The sequence below is a fragment of the Meleagris gallopavo genome, chromosome Z (assembly GCF_905368555.1).
Source record: "Meleagris gallopavo chromosome Z, MGAL_WU_HG_1.1, whole genome shotgun sequence".
Taxonomy (NCBI): domain Eukaryota; kingdom Metazoa; phylum Chordata; class Aves; order Galliformes; family Phasianidae; genus Meleagris; species Meleagris gallopavo.
In genome coordinates, this window is record NC_139435.1 from 37728137 (window position 1) to 37748098 (window position 19962).

The following is a 19962-nucleotide window of genomic DNA, read 5'->3' on the forward strand; positions in this document are numbered from 1 at the left end:
GTTGGTGCTAATTACATTATTATGATAAAATGACAACTGCTCATTTAAAGACCAACTTCTATTGAAAATTCGGGTTTGAATGATAGGGTTGATACTAAAACTAATGTAATCATACATTTCTCTCAGAAGAAGACTGTAAGCGTAAAAGCTTTCAGTGCTTGCTCCTAGAACTTACTTAAAAAATTCATCCTGAAGAAAGTTGAGCATACAAATGTGTCCAGAAACACTTACCTTGCTATATCAGCCATTCCCTTAAACAGTGAAATCAGTATGTACACAAGCCATGAAGGAAATTAAAACGTTTTCTTTTTTTCACCTAAATTTCTTAAGTGTATGTTAATGAACTTGCATGGAACAGTAGGTAACTCATAGAAGTTTGATGCATAACTGAAAATTGTCCACAGAAGATTAAAACAAACAAATAAACAAACATTAAATCATCTCTCTACTCTGCATCTCTACATCAAAAATACTGGATACTAATTGTCCTTTCAGCTCACAGGTCACCAACTAATACTTCCTTGTTTCTTCTATTTTTTGAAATGAAATACAATTAGAAAATATGTCAATGCAGTCTATGCTTTAAGTTAATGGAATGAAATTTATTAGTGTAGGGTCTGTTCTAGAAAGGAATCTATACATTTTGTCTTCATTTTCACTGCCATTTTTTGTGTCTCTGATAGTAAATGCTAACAACTCAAATAGCTAAGAATATTTCTCTTTATTGAACAATATTCCTTTTTGTTGAATCCTCCCCAACATGGCTCAGCCTTTTGATCTCCATAGTAATTCTCATTCCATTACATGTAGTTATGTATGACTGCTGGTAGATTGATTGGGAAAACATCTGGGACAGGCAGAAGAATTTTTTCTTCAAAACCAGTGCTCTGTGCTTATTGCTTACCTCATTGTCTGATTCCACAAGCACTTGATCATATTCACTAAGAGCTACTAGGAACATGATAGATGTGACATTTTCAAAGCAGTGTATCCATTTTCTTCTCTCTGATCGTTGGCCTCCTACATCCACCATTCTGCAAAATTAACAACCACATCAACTCCCTGAATACCATAAGAGGTAAACACACAACCAAATACATAACAAAAAGGAATTCAGTTGAAAACAGAGCTTGGTTTGTTCTTCTTAATAATCTTTCCACTGAGATTAAAGTTTAATGGAATCCATTCTAAGTAGCCTAGTAACCATATTTGATTTTTAGTTTGATGTGATTTCTATATTTAAGTCATTGTGGGTCTCAAAATCTTTAGATTTCTGAGATGCAAAAGTCTCATGATACTGAGCCACGATTCTGGAATGTATACCCTGTATATTTAGCAGAAACACATGTGCACAGATTAGGTTTAGTGATCTGCCTCTTCCCTTCAAAAATTACAAGTGTCAAAATTTCCAACTTCTCAAAGATTATCTATTTAAGAGTACAATAGAATACAACATGTATTTATTGAAGCTGTTAACAGCCAACAGCAAAATTCAAATTTGCTGGCAGTGTATTCCCACTACATTCTATGTCATACAGTAGCTCAACCCTTAAGATGTGTAACTTGCAATTGCAAATGCATAATTATTTTTAAGCAATAGTACTTGCACTCAAATAGGCTCACTTTCTCTTTAGGAGTGTGATTTCTTGCTAATCATCAGATCATCAGCTACACAGGAGGTAATTTTGCATCTCATAATTAACATTAATTAGATACATGATTATATTTTTAGATTATTACTCATAACAAAACTTTGTTAATTTTTGTTCAAAAGATTAACTGTAGATTTTCTATCAGTAATGTCTTCAAAAAAAAGACTAACCAAATTGTCTTTCATTTTTTTTATATGTTTAATATCAGCTGCTTAATAATTAACCATAAAAATAAAATAACAAGCTTTACTTTTAAAAGCACAGAATCATTTTTGTAATGCACTTTTAATCAATATCCTATATGTGGCATAATTAAGGCATTAAAAAAAAAGAAAAAAAGAAAGAAACAAAGTAAATGAGTGCTAAACTTTTTTTCTACCTGAAAATGACGCTTTGTAAGTCAAAGGGATATTCAATGATTCCTGTTGTTGGAACTCGAACTCTAAGCACGTCTTGCTGAGTTGGCAGATAGGTGGAATCTGCTATGCGATCCAAGTCATTAAGATAGCTATAAACAGGGAGAAACAAAAGGAATGCAAGATAGTGACAACATAATTTGACTGAGGAAAAGAGAAGGGAAGATTTGGGAGTAGAAGTCAGCTGCTGGATAGGAAGAAGTGCAACAAAAAAGGAGCATTATTGGCATAAAAAAGGGGACAAGTATAATGTTGTGCTACACTTGTCTTTCCTGTACACTTCCACAGCTTCAAGTAAATTTTACAAAATCATTCTGTCCTTTTAAAATCTGCTTGGCTTTCACATGCAAAATCAGCAAAGATTCAGATTTTATTACACAGTTCTGGGAAATTTATAGATAAATAATAATATAAAATATATAAGAAATATAAAATTGCACAGTTTTAACTGACAAGATAACCTATTCCTTGTTTTTCAGACATTAGAATCTACATAGACACACAGATAGTACGAATCTGATATAGTGTATCAGTTCAGTAAGTTTATATGTATGTTTACTAGATACAAAATGATTGGAAGATAAACAGCAACATTTGAAAAAAATAATAATTACACCCAAAAGGAAAAAATCCACTGACAAATTAAAGAACTCTTCAGAGTTCTATTACTAGAAGGCAGCAGTAATCCCACGGTGGGATCTCTAGCATCTGAAATTTCTGCAATCACTCTGAAGCCTCTAATCAAGTTAATAAGTCTAAATAACGTACATGGAACACTTCCCAGATAGTCAGCAAGTAATCCAAAACTGCAATAAAACTGCTTGTAAAGCGGTTCATTAATCACAACACTAAACTCTTCTGCTTTGCTTAATGGTGGTTTTCAATCACAAAGCAGCAATGTACTGAAGGTACGGGAGCTCTCCTAAGAGAGAAGCTTTAAAAAACAAAATACCAATGTGTGATGGTGATGGCCTGTTCAAGTATAGGAGCTGGCTATTTCATGAATTGAGTGCACCAGGCAGCAAAGATTCTCCCTTTGACAGACATCTGGGAGAAAGACTGCTGCAGCAAATGAAGTTCTTGGCATCTGGTTACTCAGAAGCACAAGAATGATCTAGAGCTAGCCACTGATACAATAAATTAATCTAAGAATGCCCTGATTCTGTGCCCTTCTGTAGTGAAGGGCAGCAATGGACTCCTTGATGAAGTATCACAAAACTCCTAGTGTTCTTTTCCTCATGGTTACTACTGAGGGTGCTGTTTAAAAAAAAAAAATACAAAAAAAAAAACAGCCTCAGCCTGGTAACTATAACTCAGAACCATGACTGCAGCAGGGATATTGCTAAAATATGCTGTAACATCACATCAGGCTGATTCTAGACTGACAATAATTTAAAGGGATAATATTAAATAAACAAATCTCATTTGAGCTTCTTGAAGCTATTCAAGGGGCACATGTCCATTTTTATTTTTATTTATTTATTTATTTATTCCTAACACTGTTGTCATTAAGTTTCACAAGCATTAATTTATCCTTTAAAAATACATTTAAAAATGCTCAAGAAATTTTAAAAAATTGTTCCCTTAAGCTCTGTTGGTTTTTTCTTTTTATAGGTTTTTTTTTTTTTTTTTTTTTTTTTTGACATTTCTGCTGAAGAATTACTTCAGTTGGAATTCAGATATTAATGAAGCTTGTGTAGTCTTGCTCTGAGGCAAAGGAATAGATTTATCCTTCTTTGTACTTTCTGTTACTTTAAGAGTTCTGCAGAATCACTACTCTTTCCACTAACACATAGCATGTGTATTTTCACAGTCATTAATTAAACAATGGTAATAATTATATGTCCACAGAGCTACATGGACAAAAAAAAAGACATCTTCTCTTTTCCAAGCACAAGAACTGACTTTTACATTGCACTAGGAGGCGTGGGGTGATGGTTCGATTTTTCTGAATAACTTACTTAAAGACAACTGAAATACCGTTGTTATTAAAAATATACGACCAGCACACAATTTTCATATATCATTACATGCAATATCGAAAATTTACCATTGCAATTATTTAGTTTATTATGGTTTAGTTCCTTGCCACATTAAAGACCTATATTTTTGAGTCTTGTTAATACCAAGAGGCATGGATATTTAAAGCTGTGGCTTAAAGAAATTCTTTGATTAACATGGGAATGGCATAACTGTATGCCTATGCTTGAAGCATCTTCAAGCTTATTAAACAATTAAAGAAAATAGCAACCAGCAATTTTAAATAAGAACATCAAAGCATGTTGGTGAATGCCAATTCTTTTCTATCTACAGCTAGGCTCAGGCTCCACTCCAGCTGCATCTCTGCCCTGAAGACACTGTCTTTACCCAGTTGCCAGATTTTTCACTTACAGAATATCTTTGTAAAATTCTCTCAAAATTATTTGAACAGTGAAAAAATACTATTAAAAACTGTACAAATTAAGCTAGTTTATTTTACAGGGATGTAGAAAGTCCATAACCTCCAGCAGGAAGCCAGGGTGGAGTTACTTCCTCCAGCAGCTTATCTACAGCCAAGACAGAACTTGTTAAGCTAGAGTTATGAGAAATATCTTAGGTGTGTATGAATTCAGATAGGTGATGAATGAAGAAAAATAAGGATTTTGTTCTACTTTTTCCACATCTGTTTATTTCAAGCCTGATTCAGTGTGGCTTTGAAGCGCTTACCTAATGCTGTCCGAAGAAAACTAATGACGAACACTCACAGGCAAACAAATCCTGCACACTTACAAAAAAAAAAATATCTACATAAAAAAAGTGCACAAGGTATTTTAGAAAAATGTAAGAAGTGATTTTTAAAAAGCCCTTAAAAGTTTTACTGCATGCACGTATAGACAAACTCTGTGATGAGCCTTTCCAATACAAATGACCCTTCAGCATATGCTAGAAATTAATGCACATGCGTTCTTCAATCATGAAACTTGTCATAATTAAAAGTTTTCACCAAAAAAGTGCAGATAGCATTTGCCAAAGGGGGATGTTTCCTTAGTTTATTAAATTCAAACTTCAAAATACTGATAATGAGATGGATACTGGAAATAGCCTGGCAAATGCCTTGTGACCTAGTTTAAAAGCAAGTAACTGGTGTTACAAACCGAGAACTCACTTCTGTGGTGAGCAGCAGCTGCACAGAAGTCTGAACTGCATGGCACTCCAAACTGATTTTTGCCACATACTAAGAAATGTCCTACTTTGATGAGACATTTTGTAGTTATAGGACCTCTCACCCAAACAGCACTTCTTCTGGCAAGCATTACTGAAACAAACAACCTGCATAAAATTACTTTAAAAATGTCAAATCACATAGATCTGACTACATTTATAGTGAAGACCTAGTTTTAAAAGTTAATTATACCTGTAATTAGTTTTATAAAAATGAATTTTAGTATCTGCTGAGGTAATTTTCCAGGAGATTGCTATAGCAACAGGCATAAGGTGCATTACCAAGGTAATCTGTGTGTAATGAGTGACTGACAGTAGCTTTCTCTTGACGTCAAGAAAAACTGCTACAGCCTTGTAGCACACTGGTGATTTGCACACTGACCTGAAACAAAGGAAACCTTTTGTTTCCTAGTCAGCACTGAGAGAGAAGTAATTATTTTTAATGTACTTTACATAGCTTATGACAAGATCCAAATCCACAGCCAGTTTCCGAGAAAGCCAGGCCATGAAGGTTCTGATGATAAGACTTAATGATAAGTGTTTCAAATGTACCTTTTGTGTGTATTACAAAACAAACAGAAAGAACAGGATAACAGAATTAGACCGACTTGCTCTGTATTTACTACATGCCCTTCTCATACAGAAAACAGGCAAAGAGGTGTGACTTCTAACTTTATTATGTACACCAGAGAAGATTTAACCAATAATCTTTTCCAAGAAGTTAAGTACAGGTCTCTTTCACCATAACCCAGTTCAACATCTACCACTTTGGAGAGCTGCACCACATAATGAAAACTGACCATTAAAACCTACTTGATTTATTTTCAATGAATGGAGTCCTAAAACATCTTCAAAATGAAGAAACACAGGGCAAACAAAACTTCAAACAAGCACCTTACTCCAGTCATTCTTCAGCCTGAGATTTTTTTGCAGGTACAACTTGATAGTGAAGCATCTTCTCAAAAATAAATCCATAAGATGAATTCTTCTATCTCTAAACGAAATTTAGTGCATAGCCTAATTAATTAAGGGAAAGCATTAAGGGACTGGAGAAAAAAGGCAGGAAGATTTACAGCTTTCATCTATCTATAACTGCCATTTTTATTTCCAAGGCTAAACATAAGACTGTTCTATTCAACAGTACAGCCCAATAACTCTTGTCAAACTCAACGGGCAAAACTGGTGGGGCCAGGATGCTGATTAGCATAATTAGCACACTTACAAACACTCTGTTTAGAAGGAATTTGTCTGCAAGATCTAAATGAACAAGATGAACAAGAAATTCCTGGAGAAAATAGTGCCTATGGAACATTCTGCTGAGAAGGGATGTAACTCAAGTCACATGACCAAGATATATGCACAGCTATATACACAATAACAAAGAAATGAAAATAAAACTATATTTCTCAAGGCAACAAATGCAGAAACAAAAACTTCAAGGATTCTCTATATGAATTAATAATAAAGTAGAACATTACATATCTGGCACAGATAATCAAATGAGGGTATTAAATACTGGCACAGGTAACACACTGAGGAATTTAGGATGAGCTGTATTTATTTCTCTGGAATAAAACACAGCTAGGAAAGAGTTGCTAAACAGTCATTCTCTGATATCCTTATGTTGCAAACTAGAAAAGCCTGCTTCCTTAAGCTTGGTTAAGATATTGTCACCCAATACAGCACACAGAGAAAGATCTCAGCTCACAGAACTATTCCTTAAGGTTATCTTCACTCTGGTGCTGGTTTACATAGTATGAACACCTCCGAAGCCATAAGGGGAAGTGGTTTAGTGGTAAATAAATGAGTAAGTCACAAAGTAGTGGATATGGGAAGTTAGTAATCTATTTATTTAATGTGCTCTTGACTTTACCGCAAGTAAGTCTAGAAATTACTTTTAAAACCTACAGGAACATCCAACTTTTGGAATATTCAGTGGTAAAAAAAAGAGAATATATTTGCTGAGCTATCAAGAGTTTCAAATCAACTGCCAAGGTTCAGAAAACTTTCTCTTATATCTTATCCTTCTCCCTTCTGGTAATGCACACGATGCATGCTTCCATGGTTCTAGCAGTGGGTATAAAACCAATAAAAATGACAAAACAGATCAAAGGATAACAGAAAGTACAGAAAAGTACAAGATATATTAAAACCAGAAACATTACTCAGAAACAATAACAGAAGTACAAAACATAGAGGAAGAGATTGAGAAAGACAACATATAATAACTCTGGGGAAAAAATCCAAAGAGAACAGATTGAAAATACAATTACTGCAAAAACAGAGAAAACTTATGAGGAGAGAATCATGCAAGGGATGAATGAATAATATAAGACATATCAATGCATATGCTTAGATCATATACAAGAGGACAACAAATCACTGCTTCTGCTTCAAACAACATGTCAGAAGGAACTACTGTCTCACCAAGTCAATCAGCACTGAGTGCTTACTTCTGTTTTACTGTCTTGTGAATCCCAATTGTTAATTCTAAGCATCTTGTTTAGTTGCTTTGTGATACAGGGACTGAAATAGTAGATTCTATTTGGGTATTCTATTGCTAATCACATTTGCTGTATTTTTTGTTTTTGTTAACTTATTTTACTGGGCTTCACTATTTGAAGAAATTCTTCTTGCAAGCATAAATATATTAAAGGATCTTACAAGGACTCATATATAATAATTCATAATTCTAACATTTTACTACTTGTTCAGAAATGGATTTTGCAGAACTCTGTTGTATGAATCATCTTATAGCTACAACCAGCAAACTTGCAAACCTCACATTAAATTACTATATCTCTTGAGTTTTAAAAATAACCCACTGATTTGTATGTTTACTTTTGGCAAATCGTTGGTACTACCAATATACTTCTATAGGTACTTAGTTGATTTTGTTAATTTTAATAGTACTAAATAGATCCATTTTTTCACCCAAAACAAGAGTTCAACATTTGATACCAATTCTTCTCACACAGTTTTATTGTTGTTGATCTACAACAGGCAAATTCTAAAATGTTCTTACCCCACTTTTTTCTTTTTTTTTTTAACAGATATGTTCTTTTACATTTTGGCCTTGTTTCTACAAAAAAAAGCAGCTCAGTAAAACATGCTACCTGCCTCACCACGACTGCAAAAGCAGCCTGTGAGGAAAAAAAAAAAAAAAAAAAAAAAAGGAAGAGAGAAATCCTAGAAGACTCTGTTTTTCATGAATCGTAAGGAAATTGATAGCACTTCCTGCATTAAAGTACATGAAGGTACTTTTGCCCAGCTTGTACTTTTAAATGTATCTTATCTCATAGGAACATAGGAGAACAAGGGCTTTCTACTTAGAATCTCTCACTTAGAATTTTACTTTGGAGTTTGAATGGTACCTGAATTTTATTCTAGGAAATACATACACACATTTAGTAATAAACTAGAAGCAATCCACAACTTAAAAGCAGCCCTTAAATTACATTTGGTAAGCATATGTGTACAAGTAGCTAAAAAGCTAAAAAGTGAAAATTACTTGACAAGAGACAAAGTGAGATATAGCTGTTTGTAGCCATTGTATACTCACTATTTAGTTGAATCTGATAACTGATACTCTCGTCGTCGGTCATAACATTCTTGAATTCCAGGATCATTCCATAAGCTTCTTATTGCATCTACATATGGGTTCTCAAAAGTTGACACCTTCTCTACATCAACTTCCCGCACTAACTGTGCATGAGCCTAATTGAAACAAAGAAATACAGTTGAGATAATGGCCATCTCACCAATGTGTATACAGAATTTGAGAAGTAAAGTACTATGAGGAAGATTGTGAAGATGCGGAAAGGTGACCACCAGTAGAAGGAGTTCTAAAAAGAAAGAACAGAGGAACCATTATCTATTTTGTTCGTTTATTTGGAAAGTTTGTAGATCTTGATATTTTGTTCTTTTTATGTTACCAGACTTTGTCAAACAGAGTACCTACAACTGACTCTACTAGCTCAATAACTCATTAGCAGCTGAATATAGATATTGGATAACATGAAGAAAAAAAAAAGGTGAAAATGCAAAATATTCAGAGGAATATTTTACCAAATCTGTATTCATGTGAATGAACTTAGTGGTGGTGCAGAAAGGATCATAAATAAGAATAATGAATAAATTATACACGAGTAATGATAAAGTATGTTTGAACCAAGACAAACATCAGTAGGTATAAAACTGGGACAGAAGATGAATTAACAAATGTGTGTTTTTATTTCAGACTACATTTACTCCAAACTACTATTATTTAGATGAAATATATGAGTCATTTGAAACAAAAAGCTTACTTAATTAAGCTAATTCTAAATAAAATTTTCAATGTTGACTTTTCAGGTACAGATTTAGGGCATATAAAATACCTGCTTTTAAAATGATAACCAGTTAGCCAACTTGATTGATTCAGAGAGGAAGGAAGGAATTTGTCTTTCATGGAAATTAACTGTAAAAAGTTCTTCATGCTACCACAAGCATAACAAAACTTACTATTAAGTAAAACAAAGCAAGATTTTTGGAAAAGCTCTCAAGTTTCAATTTGTATTATAAACTATGGCCATACTATATCACAGAGATTTTTGAAAAGTAAGTAGCCAGTAGGAAATAACCTCTAATAAAAACATCATACTCCGAAGCACTGTTAAATTTTACTTAAGCACTATGGAGACAAAGAAGAACAATTTCTAAGTTGTACAGGAAGAATTAAGCACATAATTTTTGTGAAATTGGATTCATTTATTTATTTAACTTTCTTGTATCTTATCAAGCTTGGTTGCCTATTCTGTACCCTTTGGCCTTTGGATGCTTCCAGAAGAATGATGTCCCAAATATTTACTCACTGACTGAGAAACAGATAGAACAGTATATTCTGATACTGATTCTTTTTCTATATACTTGAGCTCTGAAATTATAGCCAAGTGCTATCAAAATGCAACAGAGGTGAAAGACTGACTAACGATTCAACTGTTGCTCTTTAGCTTGAAAATTTCTCATAACTGATGTATTTCCCCAAAAAGGTGCTCAAGTACTCAACACCAGTAGCAGAGAAAATGATAAATAGTTACTTTCACAGAATCACAGAATTGTAGGGGTTGGAAGGGACCTCTAGAGATCATCGAGACCAACCCCCCTGCCAAAGCAGGTTCCCTACACCAGGTTGCACAGGTAGGCGTCCACACAAGACTTGAATATCTCCAGAGAAGGAGACTCCACAACCTCCCTGGGCAGCCTGTTCCAGTACTCCATCACCCTCACCGTGAAGAAGTTTTTACGCACATTCGTGCGAAACTTCCTATGCCGTAGCTTATGTCCGTTTCCTCTCGTCCTGTCTCCACGTACCACTGAAAAGAGACTGGCCTCACCGCTATGGCCACCACACCTCAGATATTTATAGACCTGGATCAGGTCCCCTCTCAGTCTTCTTTTCTCAAGGCTAAACAGACCCAGTTCACTTAGCCTTTCTTCATAGGGGAGATGCTCCAGGCCCTTCACCATCTTTGTGGCCCTCCGCTGGACTCTTTCCAAGAGATCCCTGTCTTTTTTGTACTGGGGAGCCCAGAACTGGACACAGTACTCCAGATGACGCCTTACCAGGGCAGAGTAGAGGGGGAGGATCACCTCCCTCGACCTGCTGGACACGCTCTTCTTAATGCACCCCAGAATGACATTGGCCTTTTTGGCCACGAGGGCACACTGCTGGCTCATGGCCAACCTGTCATCCACCAGGACGCCCAGGTCCCTCTCTGCAGAGCTCCTCTCCAGCAGCTCATCCCCCAGCCTGTATTGGTGCATGCAATTATTCCTCCCTAGGGGTAAGACCCTACACTTGCTTTTGTTGAACCTCATCCGGTTTCTTACTGCCCAGCTCTCCAGCCTGTCCAGGACTCGCTGAATGGCAGCACAGCCTTCAGGTGTGTCAGCCAATCCTCCCAACTTCGTATCATCAGCAAACTTGCTGAGGGTGGCCACTATCCCCTCATCAAGGTCATTGATGAAGATGTTGAACAAGACCAGACCCAGCACAGACCCCTGGGGGACACCACTGGTCACAGGTCTCCAGCCAGACTCTGCACCACCAACGACGACCCTCTGCGCTCTGCCAGTCAGCCAGTTCTCAACCCACCTCACTGTCCACTTATCTATCCCACACTTCCTCAGCTTTGTTATAAGGATGTCGTGGGAGACAGTATCAAATGCCTTTCTAAAATCAAGGTAGATTACATCTACCGCTCTTCCCCCATCCACCCAGCATGTGACAGCATCAAGAAGGCCACCAAGTTGGTTGAGCACGACCTCCCCTTGGTGAACCCATGCTGACTACTCCTGATAACCTCCTTTTCTCCCAGTTGTCTGGAGATGGTATCCAGCACAAGCTGTTCCATCACCTTTCCAGGGACGGAGGTGAGGCTGACAGGCCTATAATTACCCGGATCTTCCTTCTTGCCCATTTTGAAGACCGGAGTGACATTGGCTATCCTCCAGTTTTCAGGGACCTCCCCTGTTATCCAAGACCTCTCAAAAATGATGGAGAGCGGTTCGGCAATGACCTCCACCAGCTCCCTCAGCACCCGTGGATGCACCCCATCAGGTCCCATGGACTTGTGGACCTTAGTACTGCCTAGGCGCTCATGCACGTCCTCTTTCCTGACTAAAGGGAAGTCTCCCATTCCCCAGACCCCCTCACTAACCTCTACAGTGTGGGATTCCTGCGGGAGAGCCTTTTCACTGAAGACGGAAGTAAAGAAGGCATTCAGTATCTCTGCCTTCTCAGCATCCCCCGAAACTTTATTCAGTTATCAACCTAGACTTACACTGCAGTTTTCCAAGACATTGCACTATTTCTTTTATCAGTTTTGTGTGTTCTGCCATTCAACTAATATGACTTGGGACCACAGTTAAATCTTATGAAATAAACTACACTATATGCCAGTAAGTAATATCCATCAGAAAATGAATTCAGCTTTTAAAATGATGAATACCTCTCAAACGAACACTGTTTCTGTTTCCTTTGAGTAGACTCATGAGAACTTGTACTCTACTGTTCTACAGCTCTCCACAACAGTGCTATTTCTTTTTAAAAAAGTAGAATCACAGAATACCCTGATTTGGAAGGGATCCAGATATCACTCAGTCCAGCTCCTGGCTCCGAAGAATACCACTTAAAAATCAGACCATAAGTCTGAGAGCATTGCCCAGACAGATAATGTGCCTTCATATCGATTTCAAATCTTTACTAAGCCTTAGCTGTGTCTTCTTGTTCCCAGAAGTGCTATGTTCTCTTACAGATAATGTTTTTCACTTTGAGAATCTTTGTCATTCAATATCTTTTGCTAGCTTTTATACAGATCATTCTTACAGTAAGCAAAAACCTGCATACCACCCTCATAAAAAAGTGCACCACAGAGGTGACACACTTTCACACCTGCTATGACAGCACTGTCATAGCTTCTCTGGCCTAAATTTGGAAACTCAAGCCTTCATTGTAGTCAGTCATGATGCAGCACTCAGAGCAGACAATTTGTTTGGGCTCCAGGAAATCCAGAAGCATCAGGGATCGCCTCTTTCCTACCCCATAGTGCACATCTCTTTACAAACTGAGAGCTGTGTCTTGAACTTATTCTTTGGTAAGGAATTCATATGTTGTCGCTCCATATCATCTTGACTCCATGTCATTTTGACTCCAGTTCACAGTGGTAACATAATCACCAGTAATGATGCAATCCAAGAACACCTTCAGCCTTCTCTTGATTCTGCATGTCCTGACAAATTTGTGTATGATGTTCTTTCGGTTTCTGTGTGAGCATTTGTTGGACTCAGCTTGTGCAAACTTTGAGAAATTCCTACATAGCCACAACTCTCTCAGCCTGTCATCATAGTGGAGGTTCTCCAGTCCTCTCATCACCACTATGGCCCTCCTTTGGGCCCACTCCAACAGTTTGATGTCCTTTTGTGTTGGGAGCCCCAGAATAGGACTCAGTACTTCAGACTGGGTCTCATGAGAGCAGAGTAGAAGGATAGAAATCACTCCTTTGACCCACTGGTCACATTACCCTTGATGCAATCCAGGATACAGCTGGTCTTCAATGTTTGCTTGGGGTGCAAGCACACACTGCCCAAGCTCATGTTGAGTCTTTCAACAAGAAAGACCCCCAAATCCTGCTCAAGGGCTGCTCACAAGCCGTTCTCCACCCAACTTGCATTTGTGCCTGTAATTGTCTTGGCCCAAGTACAGGACCTTGTGGTTGGCCTTGTTGAAAAAAGTCAAAAGTAATCCTACCCTTGTGAGGTAGAGAAGTAAGAATTTAATGAAGAAGAAGAATCAACCATGGACGTGGGGTGTTAATACCATTACTTAATGGCTTTAGTTTCCTTCCACTAAGATCAGCAGCTAATTACAAATACTATTTTTGATTTTAGCACTCTAATTACTTGCAAGAAAATATATCTAAGGACTAATCAACACTACAGGCAACTCCATCTTGACCCACCTCAGTTCCCCAGGTGTCCCTGTCCCCACATAATAGATTTGAGGATCTGGAATTTTAGGGAGAGGTGTGTGAGGATACAGTCAGAAGTCCACCTGTGAGGGAGGCTAGAGTGAGGTGGTTGACTCCTCATGTTGAGATTGCTTCCATCAAGAAGGAAAAGAGGGTGACTGCCATAGGCACCTCCCTTCTGAGAGAAATGGATATCCCTATATGTTGGCCTGACTCTACTCATAGTAGAGTGCGCTGTTTCTCTGGGGCCTGGGTCAGGCATATTTCTAGGAACTTCCTAAACTTCCTAGTCTAATTTACACCTCTGATTATTATCCCTTATTGATAGTTCAGGCTGTCAGTGATGAAGGTGCTGAGAGAAGCCCTAGGATTTAATAAAAGGACTTCAGAGGACTAGGGTGGTTAGTGGACAGAGTGGACATATTTGTGGACAAATATGACACAGGTCATATTTTCCTCTATGCCTCCAGTGGCAGAATGTGATACAGAGAGGAGTATGAAAACTCATCTCTCATAAATACGTGGCTGAGAGGCTGGGCAATTACAAGAATTTTTTATTTTTTATTTTATTTATTTATTTATTTTTACCATAGGCCAGTTTACTTGTGCCTGGCTCGATTTCTGCTGATGGGTCTCACCTGTATCAAAAGAAGAAAACGTTTAGGACGTTTCTAGAGTGTAGACACAGCTGGCTGGAAGCTAGTCTCTTAAGCAGAGACTACTAAATGGTAGAATTCTCTATTCTTGGTGAAGTCAACAAACTGCTACCCTGGACTTCTGGAGGATGGACTTTGAACTGTTCAGGCCACTGGTAGGGAAGGCCCCTTGGGATTCAGTTCTGAAAGGTAAAGGGGTCCAGAAGGCTGGTCACTCCTCAGGAACGAAGTCTTAAAGATGCAGGAGCAAGCTATACCTATTTGCCGCAAGATGAACTAATGAGGAAGACAACCAAAAAGTTCCCAAAAAGGGAATTTCTCCTGAAGCTCCAGGAGAATAAGAATATATCTCTTGTAGATGAAGGGATGGGTAACTTGGGGACAGTACAAAGAAGTTGTTAGGATGTGCAGGGAGAAAATTAGAAAGGTAAAAGTCCAGCTTGAACTTAACTTGGCTGCTGGGGTAAAAGAGAATAGCATCTTTTTCTCAAACATATTAACAGTGAGAGGAGGGCTAAGGAAAATCTTCAGCCTTTACTATGAAGTGGCAGGGAATGCCACCATGGAGGATAAAGAGAAGGCTGAGGTTCTCAATGCCTTTTTTATGTCTGCCTACAAAAGTCAGACCAGTTATCCTCCTGATCTGGGAGTCTGAGTTGGGGAGAAGAATAAACGTTCCATAATTCAGTTGGAAACAAGAGATCTTCTACTCCACCTGGACTGCCACAAGTCCATGGGGCCAGATGGGATCCACCTACGGCTGCTGAGGGAGCTGAAAAAGGTGACTGCCAAGCTGCTTTCCACCATCTATCAGTATTCGTGACCAACCAGAGAGGTCCCAGAGGATTGGAGTGTTGCCAACCTGACTCCCACCTACAAGAAGGGTTGTAAGGAGGATCTGGAAAATTACAGGCCTGTCAGCCTGACCTTGGTATTGAGGAAAGTTATGGAGCAGATCATCTTAAAGATGATCACATGGCCATGGCATGTAAAGGACAACAAGATTAGGCCCAACCAGCGTGGGTTCATGCAAGGCAGCTAGTACTTTATCAACCACATCTCCTTCTATGACCAGATGATTCACCTAGTGGATAAGGGAAAGGCTGTGGATGTAGTCTACAGCAAAGCTTTTGACAATGTCTCCTGGAGTATTCTCAACAGTGACTGCAACCAGTGCTTTAGTAAGCTTGGAAAAAGGTTCAGTTTTTTTATACTCCTTTTGATATAATTCTTGTAATTTTTGCACAGTAGCACTCCAGTTGATGAGTAATTTATGTAATAAAGGATCAGCAGAAATGTAGTCCAATTACTCTGGAATTCTACATCCACAAGAGAAAGCAGTATACTTGAGATGCAGCAGGCAAGGTTGTTTTTTATTAATAGTTTCTGAGAACTAATTGATATTAAGATGCTCGTTTGAAGAATTATCTCACATAGAAAAGACCATCTTAATATATGTTTTCTGTTTTGTAGAAGGATTTCATAAACCCATTAGAAAAAACCTGTGGCTATAAGTGTTTGGCGGTCAGTAACTAAGGGATAAATGATAGAGAAGTTAGGTTTGAATTCTAAAGTTTACACTGATTGCATAATTAAGTGCAATGGCTTGCGACCAGATCCAAGAAGTCTAGTAGCTGAATCAAAATTATTACAAAGCTACCACCATGATCACATATTTGCCAAACAAAACAACTATTGATAATGCAGCTTAAAAGCAGAAATGATTACTTATACCAGTTTAACAGGAATTATGAGTCATGACTCATGAACCTGATGACTTGTCATCTACAAGTGTGGCTAATACAAATACTCCCTGTTCCCTTATGGAATTGTATATTAAGGCATGCTGTACTGGAGATTATCCTGTAAACCTTTAGATATTTCAAAGAGGTATAACATTCAATAAGAATAATACTACTATTCTGTTTCACTCTCTTGAAAACTAAATGGCTGTGGGATATGTTCCTTACCATGCCAGAAAACAGGAATGATAATCATTTCCCGGTTGGAAAGTGTACTTACATAGCATTAACAAAAACAATTCAGAAAAGGACTGTAAAGAGAACACTGCTTCCTTTGAGCAACTCTGGAGCACAGAACTAGGCTAAACAGAGAAGAGGTTTCATGATGTGCTAATACTAAAGAACTGTATATAGTACATCGTGCTATGAATTGCTCTAAAAGGCTTAACCATCTTTCAATTACTGAAAAAGATTACTAGGGTATCAAACTACCTAAATAAGAATTAGTATCTTTTCATGTTTCACATTCTGATCTTAGAAAATTAAAAATAGCATTAGCTTATTGAAAAAGAATTCCCTGGATACTGAACAGAATCTGAAAAATTCAGTTTGGATCAGGAAAATTTTTCTGTTACCAGAATTTCTGTAAAAAGCTTAAGATAATGTATCCTGACTCACTACAAAAAAAGCAAAATTTAAATAAAAATCTTATAACTTAAGTTGCAAACTAAATCCATTCAAAATGGATCATTAAACTCTAGCTGTAATAATTTTTAATATTAAAACACTGCAATAATGAAAGAAAGTCATATGCACACATATGAGGCTTATTTATTTGTTTTTACTAAGACTTAGAGAGGCCTTTGGAAGAAGCACAATAAATTAGAACTTCATTTGTACACTGCCATCAAAGCCCTGATTTTTCTTGATTTTTTAATTTACTTTTGATAAACTGCATCAGAGTTGGAAGATAAACATGCCACTGCTACAGGGCTTCAAACAGAAAATTTGAGTGAGATTTTATCTAGACTTATATCACAATTTCTACATACACAGTATTGCTAAGCCTTTAGAAACTTTATCTTAAAAGTCATATTATTGTTACAAACTTTGAAAAAAAATGTTTCACAAAGCTTTATGTCCTTCTAGAAGATTCTCTTGGAAGTGTCTGAGAGAGATACTATCCTACTAGTCTCTCCTAAAACTTCTGATCCTCTGTCTATAAACAAAAGCCTTCAATAGCAACAAAACCATTTTTTTTCTGATGTTATTATGCTGTGTTACTCCCTGGAAACTAGTTTATCCTGTATGAATAACTCTATCAGAAATACAGTGAGTTAGAAAATTAAGTATCCAGACTCAAAGAATCACCAATGTTGGAAAAGACCTACAATGCCATCCAGTTCCACTAAACCATGTTCCTCAGAACAACATCTAAACATTTCTTGAACGTCTCCTGTGTCAGTGACTCCATCACCTCTCTGGGCAGACCTTTCCAGAGCCTGACCACTCTTTCGGGGAAATTTTTCCTAACATCCAACCTGAATCACCCCTAGCACAACCTAAGGCTATTTCCTTCTATGTTGTTTTCCTTTATGAAAAATAAGATGCTCTCCAATAAGGTAGAATGTATTCTTTATTTAGGGAAAGGTACTGGAGGATTCAACTACAGAAGCACACTGCACTGTGTAAAAGTAACAACGTCTAAAGAGCCCAAAGCTCAAACGCAGAGACTATTGCTAATGCAAATGACATTATGGGACAACAAAAGCGCATAATCATTTTTCCAATTACTGTCCAGCTCTCATATTCTATGTATAAACATCTGGTTACCTGGCCTTCACATTAGCAAATAAAACCAATATAAATGTATCAATAACACAGATGTATTCTTTTTTCAAAGAGTAAGTGAAATCTGAAATTGGTGAAATGAAACTCATTAGGACCCGAGATTAATTTACAGAAAGACATTTCACCACAAATAACCAAAAGACTGGCATACAAGCAGAATTCTAGTCCATAACAACATGTAATATCAATTTAGTGCCACTGTACTAGAACACACAGTATGATTGACCTTACACATTCTAGCAATCCAGGAATCTCTCTGCCTAAATGGGTAACTTATAAACTAGACTTTATAATCACCAACCACCCCAGCTGAAATTTTTATACATTTGACCTGAAATTGCACAGCTAACCACTGTTTTTCTGATATATGAACTGAAAATTCATCTTCTTGTGTGAGGACTCCAGAAAAACAAACAGCTTTACGCCTTGAATAAAACCCTTAGTGACTTATAGTTACTTTCAGAAACCTCTTACGGATCAGTCAACTGCCATTTTATTCCATTAATTCAGCAAGTTTAGGATTTTTACTTTTAAGAAAAAAGAGTAGCAAGTAAAGCACATGCCATACTAGTGAAGAGTATCCCCTACATTCTTATAGCCCCATTTACATACTGAAGGGTGGCTATTAGGTGTTCTCAGTGCCTTCTCTTCTCCAGGCTGAACTGCCTCAGCTTTTTCAGCCTGTACTCATAGAGGTGGTGTTCCATCCCTTGCATTATTTGTGTGGTCCTCCTCTGGATGTACTCCAACAGATCTGTGTCTCTCTTGCACTGAAGATATTACACATGGGCACAATACTCCAGGTGAGGTCTAATCAGAGCAGAGGGACAGGATGCAGCTCAGGATACGGTTGGCATTTTGGGCTACAAGGGCACACCACTGGCACATGTCCAGCTTCCCATCCACATCTCCAAATTTTTCTTTGCAGGGCTGTGCTATTCTTTTTTACCTCAGCTTGTACTGACAATATCCTGAATCTCCCAATTCAAATAAATAATAAGTTTCCCAAGGAAATAATGGAAAATATTGGTAAAGAATCCCTTACTGAAGTTTAGAAAAAAACTGAATTGTAGCCATATGAATTTTGACATTGTTAATCTGAACATAAAACTAAATCCAGACTTCTTTTCCTGCATGTAGCCACCAGCAACTATTTGCATTCTACTGAAGCCGTCATAATTACCAACTGGCGCACCCAAGTGAGTATATTTTTTTTCTACTGGTAAAACCTATTTCCTAATTAACTCAGATCTGCAGTGACAGAAATTAAATTAAAAACATTTCAGATCTAAATCAATCTAAGCAAGAACTTGCAAGATCTTCCCCCTCAACCACGGTTGTAGTTTACACAAATTATCCAGATTTCTGCTCCATATAAAGATAGCACTATCAACAACTATTTTCAAAAACACCTAACAATGCACATACAGTCATGTTTTCAGAAAAAAAATCCATGGTATCCATGGCTTTATCTTTTTGAAGAATAATTTTGAGTTCTGTACATCCATATCATGCATTAACTGCACTAATATTTATGATAAAAACATGTTAGCAAATATACAATCTTTTTCTTGAACTAGCTAAACCAGTTCATATATACACAACATAAATGGGAACTAATGGATTGCTTTTTAGCGTTACAGCAGCTAACAGTTCAGGTAAGTGTTAGTAAAACTACTGCATAAAGCTTACATAATTAAATAAGGTGATAGAGGCAGAAGACAGTCACACTTGAAGCTAAAAAACTCAAATAACATGTTCCGTTATATATAGCTGGTACAAACTGGGGCAGGCATAGAATTGCTTTCAGCAACATTGAACAGAGATCAGCACCAATCCCAGAGTCAGGGATGTATTTTCTGGTCCACCAAAGCTTGTTAACATGCACGGTTCAACAACATGCATCTGACATGCTATTAATCACGAAACAATAG

At 37.3% G+C, this 19962-nt stretch overlaps 1 protein-coding gene across 2 annotated transcripts in view; it reads right to left on the minus strand.

The window, feature by feature from the left end:
* Positions 1–19962, minus strand: part of LOC104915096 (guanine nucleotide-binding protein G(q) subunit alpha) — a 113863-nt gene that overhangs the window by 12476 nt on the left and 81425 nt on the right. For both annotated transcript variants that reach the window (XM_085214571.1, XM_085214572.1), the window contains exons 3-5: positions 8832–8986; positions 2032–2160; positions 905–1034 (exon numbers count right to left, since the gene is read on the minus strand). In XM_085214571.1, coding sequence (XP_085070697.1) covers positions 905–1034; positions 2032–2160; positions 8832–8986 — 414 coding nt within the window. The remainder of the gene's footprint in view (positions 1–904; positions 1035–2031; positions 2161–8831; positions 8987–19962) is intronic.